Source organism: Oryx dammah, unplaced genomic scaffold (assembly GCF_014754425.2).
Source record: "Oryx dammah isolate SB20612 unplaced genomic scaffold, SCBI_Odam_1.1 HiC_scaffold_1, whole genome shotgun sequence".
Taxonomy (NCBI): domain Eukaryota; kingdom Metazoa; phylum Chordata; class Mammalia; order Artiodactyla; family Bovidae; genus Oryx; species Oryx dammah.
Genome location: NW_024070185.1, coordinates 109,159,601 through 109,170,213, shown reverse-complemented (window position 1 = coordinate 109,170,213; position 10,613 = coordinate 109,159,601). Strand labels below are relative to the sequence as shown.

General features: G+C 57.4%; 1 protein-coding gene across 1 annotated transcript; it reads right to left on the bottom strand.

The window, feature by feature from the left end:
* Window positions 1–1,623: 1,623 nt before the first annotated feature.
* Window positions 1,624–9,903, bottom strand: ADI1 (acireductone dioxygenase 1). The gene is made up of 4 exons (XM_040241410.1): window positions 9,673–9,903; window positions 7,829–7,948; window positions 3,517–3,696; window positions 1,624–2,595 (listed from the first exon to the last, which is right to left on the bottom strand). The coding sequence occupies exons 1-4, from the start codon at window positions 9,790–9,792 to the stop codon at window positions 2,476–2,478; spliced, it is 540 nt and encodes a 179-aa protein (XP_040097344.1). The 5' UTR covers window positions 9,793–9,903; the 3' UTR covers window positions 1,624–2,475.
* Between the last annotated feature and the right edge of the window lie 710 nt (window positions 9,904–10,613).

Sequence of the window (10,613 nt, the reverse complement as noted above, 5' to 3'; positions counted from 1 at the left end):
AAACCCGGCTACACCAAGTCCCCTCCGTAAGGAGCAGAGAAGGAGGCCAGAGGGCGAGGCTCCGGGGTCACCGAGATGCACTCCTGCAAGCCTGTTCGGCCTGAGCTCCTGGGAGAAGCAACATCAGGGTCTCTGGGGGAGGGGGCAGACCCCTGGGCTCAGCCTCCTGAGATGTGCCCCCTCCCTTCCCCTCAGCAGGGTTTCCCTGGTGGTTCAGCTGGTGAAGAATCCACCCGCAATGAGGGAGCCCCCAGCTCGATTCTTGGGTCAGGAAGAGCCCCTGGAGAAGGGATAGGTGACCCCCTCAGTCTTCTTGGACGTCCCTGGTGGCTCATATGGTAAAGAATCCGCCTGCAGCGGAGACCGGGGTTCAGTCCCTGGATCGGGAAGATCCCCCTGGAAGAGGGCACGGCAACCCACTCCAGGATTTTTGCCTGGAGAATCCTATGGACAGAGGAGCCTGGTGGGTTACAGTCCATGGGGTCGCAAAGAGTCGGACACGACCGACCAACTAAGCACAGCACAGCAGCTCCCCTCAGCGTCCACCCCCCAACCCCACCCGCGAGGAGCTGGGCCTGGAGGAGCAGTGATGCTCACGGCCCCAGGCGTGTCTGAGGTCTGTGAGGTCGGGCTCTGCTCCCAACTCCCTGCAACTCAGCAAACAGCATCGCCTGTGGGGCACCCCCACTGCCTTTGGCTTGCGTTTCTGCTGTTAACTTTACCTCCTTACCATGCTGTGCTTAGTCACTCAGTCGTGTCCGACTCTGAGGCCCCATGGGCTGCAGCCCGCCAGGCCTCGCTGTCCATCACTAACTCCTGGAGTCTACTCAAACTCATGTGATGCCATCCAACCATCTCATCCTCTGTCGTCCCCTTCTCCTCCTGCCTTCAATCTTTCCCAGCATCAGGGTCTTTTCAAGTGAGTCAGTTCTTCACATCAGGTGGCCAAAGTACTGGAGTTTCAGCTTTAGCATCAGTCCCTCCAATGAACACCCAGGACTCATTTCCTTTAGGATTGAATAGTTTGATCACCTTGCTATCCAATGGACTCTCAAGAGTCTTCTCCAACACCACAGTTCAAAATCATCAGTTCTTCGGCACTCAGCTTTCTTTATGGTCCAACTCTCACATCCATACATGACCACTGGGAAAGCCATAGCCTTGACTAGACGGGTCTTTGCAGGCAAAGTGATGTCTCTGCTTTAACGCACTGTATATCCGTGAGCTGCACGCCACCCTGAGTGCTGCACACCTGCAGGGAGGGCACGCCTGTCCAGTGACCTGTTGAGACACGTCTCCCTCAGCAAGCAGTGCTCCCAGGTCCACACAGACAGCTCAGCCCCCGGGCGGGTGCTCCTGGAGCCCCTGACAACTGCGAATCCATAAACCACCATCTTCTCTATGACTGACGGTGCCCACAGGAGGAGCCACCCCTGCTCCGAGGTTCCGTCTCATCTCCTGAGCCCTGTCAGGAGGGGCAGCGCCCGACCCTGGGGGCTGACGGTGTTACCCCCGTGTGGCCGGCATGCAGCTTGACCCTAAGTCCAGCGTTCACCCACATGGCGAGGCCTGGGGTCCCTCCATGCCTGGACACATGCCAAAACCAACGTGGAAGCGATGACATCCATTTCCACATAAAGATTTTTAATCCAGCTTAAAAGAATACCCAAAGCAAACTGCCCTTCAAATCTGACGCTAATTCAGGGTTTTTCTATGATTATAACAAATGAGATATAATTCTATCTCAAAACTGTTGATTAAAAATACAAACGATGTACCAATTCTTGTTAAAATTCAAAGGCTTGATTGTAGAAGACATTTACTGTTCGAGTTTAACCTAGAAACCGCACGCGGAGCAGCGCTGACCCAGGAAACACAGACATACGCACACGCGTCAGACAAGGGAGGCGAACGGGGCGGCTGGAAGGAACCACAAGCACCAGAATCTAAGGCGGCTCCAAGCCCCCAGCAGAGCATCAAGGCAGCTGCTTTATTCTGAGCAAGAAAGTGGCATAAGCGAGTGCACGTCCCCCAGCATGCCAGCTTCCCCCCCAGCACCCCTGTGTCTTGGGAGAAAAGTGGGTGACCTCTCCACCCGTCCTGTCACTCACTGTCACATGCCTGCACAGGGCAGGTATGGCCTCGCCTGGCGCCTGTTTAAAAGCCCGAGAACCAGGCAGCAAGTGGCTGTATTTGGGGAGATGAAACTCACTGGTCAGAGCTGAAGGCTAGAGCTAGTGTGGGGCCACTGACCCCTGACCCCGAATCAGAGCAGTGAATCACCCGCCCAAATCTCCAGCTGGTTGCACATCCAACCAGCTCCATAGCTCCGTCCATTAAAACATGTTCTGATCAAAAAAATGGTGTTCTGATCTGACAGGCTTGCAGAGGAGGCTCCCCGACCTCGCGCCTGCAGCGCTGAAGCAGGGGAAAGGGACAGACTCCATGCTGCCTCACGAGGGGCCCGCAGCGCCGCTAGGCCGTCCGGGCCAGGAACTCCAGGTACCGCGTCCGGGCCTCGAGGTGGTCCGACGGCCGGTTGTATGGCGTCCACACGGGGTCTCCCACGAACAGCCGCATGGCCTTCACGTAGTTCTGGGGAGACATAGACAGCGGCGCTGGTTACACAGCCGTGAGGTCACGCTCCGGGCTGCTCCCCCTGTTCTCACGCACATTCCTTTGAAAGGCAGGAGGGCCCGTGCTCAGGCAGCCGCAGGGCAGCGTCGGGCCCACGCTCTCGATACACACACCGCCTTGCAGGCGGGCCCCTCCCTCAGCACGGTTAGGAACCTGCACCCCTGTCCAGCCAGGGTGCACATGTCCTACAAGGGACACGATGGCAAATGCGTGAGGTTCTTTCTCCCGGAGCCGTTTATGACAGCAGCGAACTGGAGACAGCTGGTGGACCCATCTCTCGGGGTCACCACTCCCCGAGTAAACCAGAGTGTGTCCCAGAGTGGCCAGCAGGCGGCTGCGCACAGGCTGGGGCTCTCTATATGCCAACAGGAAACCGTCCCGAAGCGCAGCGAGCAGAAAAGAGGGGCGCCACCCCCGTCAGAAGTTGGCTGGCTCCTGGGCACGAGGGCCTGATCGCAGCCAACTCCAGGGAGAGACGCTGGGGCCAGGAGTGGGGCGACCTTCCCTCGCACATCCTCTCCAAGTCCTGAGCTTTAAGCTGAGCACACCCGTGAGTCTCAAGTCAGTCCCAAGCCCATGGAGGGAGCCCCAGACCACCCTTCTCCTGCTTCTGTGACCGTGTCCATGGTTCCAGCGCCCGACGGCTGAGGCCCAACGGACATGCTCTCGAATGATGAAGGAGCAGGGACCCCTAGAGGGGCGCCTCCCGTTGGCCCGGGCACGTGCCTGGGGGGTGCGGGCTCATGTGCGCCCCTGCAGACCCCCGGCCCTCGTGAACCCCCAGCTGCTCGCTGAGGCAGCTTCCTCGCCTGGCACTGCCGGGGCTGAGCGTCCGACAGGCGCACAGACCACACTCCAGCCGAGCGGCCGCGAGCCCACCTTCTCGTCCAGCGTGAAGCGGTGGTAGATGCCGGCGGGCAGGGTGATCATGTCCCCCTTCTCCATGGCGATCCGGATCCACTGGTCCTCCTGGTCCCGCACGTCAAAGTACCCGCTGCCATCCAGGATGTAGCGGATCTCCTCGTCCAGGTGTAAGTGCTCCTCGAAGAACATCTTGATCTGCGGGGTGGGGGGCTCTGTGAGCTGGGGGGCCCCGGGGCGAGGTGGCAGAACCACCCCTGCCCCAGCATGGACCACCCGGCCCGCCCCCACGAGATGCGAAGGCACGTGCTCACCCCGGCAGGGCAGGAGCGGAGTGTGCCTCTGAGGAAGGCGCTCAGTGAACACCTCCCCTCATCCCTACCTGGCCTGTGTCTTCCGGGGCTCTGTCCTCTGACATTTCACAATAAAGATGCTCAGATGTGCATAAACGTTGGAAGCATGCTCCAGTACACAGCCACGCAACCTTCACCTTCCTCCTTAACTGGCCTTCTTAAGATTCCCCACCTCTCGCCTCTTGTCCCGGAGGGTTTCAAAGCTCTCCTCACGTAATGCTTCCACCCTTCTGAACAATCCACAGACATTTGGAAAATCCCCGCTTCCAGTGAGAATGGCAGCCTCTCAGGCGGGCGAGGCCGTGAGGACAGGTCCCCGCCCTGCTGGGCCCACAGCCCCTGGAGGGGTGGGCACAGCTGGACACGCACTGACCCGCCGCCCGTCTAGGAATCTACCCTAAAGATACACCTCCAACAGCACGGAAAGACACGCAGGCGCCGCTCCCTGCTGTGCTGCCTGTCGCTGAGGAACACTGGAGATGCCCAGAAGGCAGGAGCAGAGCGGGCTGGTAGAGTCAACGGGCACGCGGCTCCGACAGCAGGGCGCGGCGCGGGCCAGCCAAGGGGAGCCGAGGGGCCTTCTGGTCGAGTCTTCATTTTAAACCTGGCTATGGCAGCCCACTCCAGGACTCCTGCCTGGGGAATTCCAAGGACAGAGGAGGCTGGTGGGCTACAGTCCATGGGCTTGCAGAAAGTCCGACACGACTGTGCAACTCACTTTCACTTTACATCTTACAGAGTCATAAATAAAAATAAAACAAGCTTGGGGGCCGGGGGAGGGGGGACCTTAAATCTGGAATCAAGCCATATGCTCACAACCACAGGAGGAAGAGAAAACTCACCTAAGTGCTTTTGAACACAGTTCTCTGACTACACCCTCAGTAAGGCAGGACCTCGACTCGCCTGGAACTCCACGGACAGGCCTGCTGATCCTAACGGTGTGGATGCAGCCACCACTGGGCACCGTGGTGTGTGCAGGAGGAGAGAGACCCGAGGACGAGCCGAGGGAGCCCCGGGGGCACAAACACCCTGAAACCCTGAGCCAGGGAGCACGGAGGGGCTGGGAACACGGCGGGGATGCGGCAGGACCACGCCCCCACCGCCCCCGCCGCCCCCCTGAGTCTGGACCAATCTGAACATCAAGGTGGATGGCAGGAATGGACACAGGCCCACGAGGAAACCAAGAATCCCACACCCATACTGACGGGCATCGATGGGAGAGAAGCAGGCCAAGTCAGTACAGGAAGATGATGGATGGAGGGACAGGGTAACTGACTCAGGGCGGGGTCAGCAAGATTCACTCACACCAAGTCCAAGTTTGACACCGAGCAGAATAGTCACAGGCAGAAAGTAACTCTCCACAGACTCCTTCCTTAGAGCGGGAAGAGTCGTCCAGTCACAACATGGAACCCTGATGGACACCAGTTTAGCCAAGTTTTGCATCATGGGCACTGGGACCCCCACGCCACCCCAGGCACAGGCCTCTGGGCGGGGTGCCCTGAGCAGACGCAGCACCCCTTCCACAGGATTCCTGCCCAAAACGTGTTAACCTAAGACAACCGTGAGATAATCAGATAGTAAAGAAGTATGTTTTACAAGAACAAGACATAAGCTGGTGTTAGGGACAGGGTTTTATTTCAGGAGAAATAAAATAAAATAGAAGGTGGTAATGCTAAGAATAATCTAACAGCCAGGATTTACAACCATCAAGCCCCTCCTATGGAAGGATGGGGACTGGTGAGAAGGCGGGACGTCTGAAATTCCAAGTAAGAACGTAAAATTTAAGTCTATGAGGATATCGGGACTTGCAGGCACTCAGTGAGAAATTTCAGCCTTTTCTAAGGTGTTCTAACGCCTGGACTCCAACCAGCAAGAATCACGGGGGACACACCAGAGCGAAGTGGACACCGCGGAGCACGGCTGTGTTTGGCAGCCTGGGTGTGCTGCACCGCTCCCGTTCCCAGGGCAAGGCGCTGTTCCACCTGCGCGCAGGTTCTTCTCAGAAAAACACACAGGAGACACCCAAGCTGGCGAGGGACAGTGCGGGTGGAGGCAGCCTTCCTGGTGGTCGGTGAAGACTCTGGACCAGGAGGACTGGGTTCTGGGCCTGGCTTTATCAACACGAGCAGGGAAGAGGCCTCACCCCCGCCAAGTGTCCACAGGTAAGAGAAAGAGGCTACGCAGAGTGGCTTAAGGCCGTGGCTTCCCAGTTCGTAGGTCAGCATGATGGAAACAGGAAGTCTTGGGAGCGACACAGCTGCCGAAGCTCACCAAGACAGAAAAATCCTGAGACTGCTGTTGTTGCCACGGCCGTTTCATAACGGAGTCACCTTACTCCTAAAAAAGCAAAGACAACAATTCCAAAAACAAGGCCGTCCTTGAACTTGAACACATCCAGCCTCATTACAAGCTCTGCACGTCTGTTTCCTCACTTGGCCAAAGATCAGTGAGTTTCTCCAGGAACAGGCACCTGGGCACCAACACAAACCGAGAATTTAAAAAACACTGACTCCCACTTCCATATAAGATGGGGTAACAGAAACTAGGTTTCCCCTCCCACCTCCAAGTCAAAACAAACACAATATACGAACTGACGGTCTGCAAAGCACCAGACGCCAGGAAAGGGAAGAGAGTGATCGGGAGGCAGAAAGCCAGCGAGGTGAACCCCACACCTGCTCCGCATTCCACTGGGAGAGAGTTCTCGGGATGCGGAGCTGGGAGGGGGCACCCAGGCAGAGCACCCTGAGCTGAAAAGCAGGATTGAGAATCTGGGGAGACGGAGGGAGCTGGTGTGCAGGACACAGTGCCCAAGGGGAGAGACCTCCACGGGGAAATCCCAGAGGCCTGCAGAGGGCCTCCCTCGAGGGTTCTTCGGGAGCCCATCTGGGAAAAGAGGCATTCAGACCCTTCAAGCTTGAAAGGAATAGTTCCTGGCCCTCTGCCGGCCTGGGAACAGAGCCTGTCCCACCAGTCAGACTGGAAAAACCTCACTACCCCAGGGGCTCTGTGTGGTGAAGCAGAGCAGCCTGGGGGCTACAGTCCCTGGGATCGCAAGAGAGTCGGCCTGAGAAAGCGGCTAAACAACACCTACCTAGCACCACCCGGGGACACCTAACGTATCTTAAAGGAAAGGCTCAAAAGCATCCAATTGTTTCCAATAAGCTTACATGCATTCCAGAAGAAACCTGAAGAATATTTCTACCGGTACAAAAGTACCCAACATCCAAGAGAATAAATCACAATGCCTGGCATCCAATCAATAATTACCAAGCATGCTAAGAACAAAACGTGACCTTTAGACACGGAGACAAGGGTTTGATCCCTGAGTCAGGAAGATCCCCTGGAGAAGGAAATGGTAATCCACTCCAGTATTCTTGCCTGGGAAGTCCCATGGACAGAGGAGCCTGGTGGGCTACAGTCCATGGGATCACAAGAGTCTGACACACGACTTAGCAACTAAACAAACAAACAAAAAAACCACACGGCTTCATTGGCTAATCTGTCAATTTCAGAAAAAAGTAAAACCAGTCTAGACCTGCTCTTCCAAAAACCGAAAAGGACGGAATACTTTTCAGCTGATTCTAAGGCCAGCATTCCTCTCATATAAACAAAAATGAAAGGCATTTAAAAAGAAGGAAAGGCTTGCATTTATTAATGTGTGTGTGTGTGTTAGCTGCTTAGTCATGTCCGACTCTACACAACCCCGCAGACTGCAGCCCACCAAGCCCCTCCGTCCATGGGATTCTCCAGGCAAGAACACTGGAATGGGTTGCCGTTTCCTTCTCCAAAAGGAACTATAGAGAGAAAGGAAGTGAAGTCGCTCAGTCGTGTCCGACTCTTTGCAACCCCGTGGACTATAGCCCACCAGGCGCCTCCATCCATGGAATTTCCAGGCAAGAGTACTGGAGTGGGGTGCCGTTGCCTTCTCTCGCATTTATTAATGGTGAATAATTAATAATCCCCTTTAGTTCCCTTACCTTTTCCTCATAGTTCGGGAGTTTGTCTTTGCATATGGTTATGATGTCCATCCAGGAGTAGTTTCTCTCTTTTCGGAGCTTCTCTAATTCTGGATCGTTCTCATATCTGTCTGCATCCAGCTAAAAGAGTTTAAACAAGCAACAAACAGGAGGTCACGTGAACACACCAAAACACCGGAACAGTCTCTTTCTGGATCTCCAATATGATTATCCTCGGAATTTATTACCTAGTCCCGTGTCCACATTCTGGATCTCCAGTACAGTTATACTCCACATATACTGTAGTAATATCACTTGGTCCCGTGTCAATCCTAAACTCACCTTTCTTCCCCTCCTTTCCCTGCCTCTTGGCACGCTTCCCTCTAAAGGCTAAAAACAGTGCAGCTGTGTTGAATTCACACCTCCCTTCTCTCCAGCAGCCCTTCCGGGAGATTCTACTGAAACTGCACGCTTCCAGTCCCACCACCAGGAGTCGGGGAAGCGCCCACCGCCGACGCCTGTAACGGGCACCTCGCCCCACGGCCATGTCCTGTCCCTCTGCCTCCTGTCCACTCTGCAAGTCCGCCTGACCTTTGTCTTTATGGCAACTCCATGGTTACTTTGTTTCCGAGAGCCGAAACACCTGAAGCCCTCTGAGCCCACAAATAAAACCCAGGTTCCTCAGGCAGACAAGAGGCTTCCTACCCGGGGCCGGGCTGCCTTTTCTTTCTTTCTTTCAGGTTTTACGTATGCGATTCTGCTTGGTCTTCGCTGGTGTGTGCAGGCTTCGTGGAGCTGCAGCTCCCCGACTGCAGAGCGCCACTCGACAGCTCCTGCATCCTTGCCCCAGACACGTGAGAGCTTTCCAACCGGCCTGTCTCCTGTGTCACCAGGCAGCCTCTACCACTGAGCCACCAAGAAGCTCGAGCCATGAATTTCTAAACGACCACCCCCCACATGAGCAGACCCCCAACAGCGCACCTTCACATCCGGGTGAGAGTTTCCCACACCCTACGGCGACAAGACACAACAGGCGAACAGCCCAGCTACTGTCCTGCTCCAGAGTCAGTCATTATAAAGCGCAAAAAGGCCCAGGGCGCTGAAGCACAGAGTAAACAAGTCTACAGGACTCCCCGGCAAAGACCCTGATGCTGGGGAAGGCTGAAGGCGGGAGGAGAAGGGGACGACAGAGGATGAGATGGCCATAAGTCTGGGTAACTCCAGGAGTTGGTGATGGACTGGGAGGCCTGGCGTGCTGCAGTCCATGGGGTCGCAAAGAGTCGCGCACGACTCAGCGCGTATACAAGTTTAATTCTGACAGTCCTGGGTCTTCCCATCCACAGGAGAACCAGGAGCCAGGAGGAGCCCGACTCGACCTGGCGGAGGAGCTGAAAACACAGCCTTACTTTATCCCGGGACACTTTCAGGGCTTGGCCAGTGTCCACTCCTGCTCCAAAACTGTCCCGTGGACAGTGAGACCGAAGGGCAGAGTCTGAACAGGCGGCGCCTCCCGTCGAGCCGCCCCCTACCCCAGGGAGACGCACAGGGGACCCTTCAGGGACCCCCCAACCGCCCTCCCGCCGCCCCGCCCGGGGCCCCTGAGGACAAGCCCGCGCCTACAGGGCCCCGGCCACCCACTGGGGCGGCGGGGACCCGCGGGCCCCGGGCCCGCTCTCACTCCGACCCCTCTGCCCCACGATCCCCGATCCCCGGCACCGAGCACGCGGCGCCCCCCGCGGTGGAGGCCCGGGGGCCGGCCGGGCGCGCCGAGCCTGCGCACTGAGCACGGGCCCCCGAGCTCCGGCCGGAAGGCGGGGCGCGCGGGGCTGGAGGGGCGCCTGTGCAGCCGCGCGGGCCCCGCGTACCTTCCAGTAAAGGACGCCGAGCCGGCGCAGCTGCTCCAGGCCGACAGGGCGCGCGGGCTCGGCGCGGTGCGGCAGCCGCGGGTCGTCGGCCGCCTCGTCCATGTACCAGGCCTCCACCATGGCCGGGAACTGAGCGCGGGGCCGGGAACTGAGCGCGGGGCCTGGGCCGGGGTAGGCAGGGTGAGCCGGCGCCTGAGCCTGGACGCACGCGGGCGCCCCGCCTCCTCCCCTCCCTCCTCCCCTCCCTCCTCCTTTCCCCTCCCCAGGAGGGCGGGCGGGGCGCGCCTGGAAGCCGGGGCGGAGCCTCCTTCCCGCCGGCGGGCGGGCTCCGGGCGCGAGGCGGTGTCCCTGAAGGGAAAGCTACAGGGCTCAAAATAGCCGCCAGTGGAAACTCCAGTTGGGCTTTGCTTGTGGCTCAGCTGGTAAAGAATCCGCCTGTAACGCGGGAGACCTGGGTTCGATCCCTGCGTTGGGAAGATCCCCTGGAAAAGGGAAAGGCTACCCGGTTAAAACTCCCCACCACTCGTTCAGTTCAGTGGCTCAGTCATGTCTGACTCTGCGTCCTCATGGACCGCAGCACGCCAGGCCTCCCTGTCCATCACCAACCCCCAGAGCTTGCTCAAACTCATGTCCACTGAGTCGGTCATCTCGTCCTCTGTAGTCCCCTTCTCCTGCCCTCAATCTTTCCCAGCATCAGGGTCTTTTCAAATGAGTCAGCTCTTCGCATCAGGTGGCCAAAATATTGGAGTTTCAGCCTCAGCATCAGTCCTTCCAATGAACACCCAGGACTGATCTCCTTTAGGATGGCCTGGTTGGATCTCCTTGCAGTCCAAGGGACTCTCAAGAAGTCTTCTCCAACACCACAGTTCAGAGGCATCAATTCTTCGGCACTCAGCTTTCAAGAACTTTCTCCCCTAAAGAAAGGAATGAACATTACGATT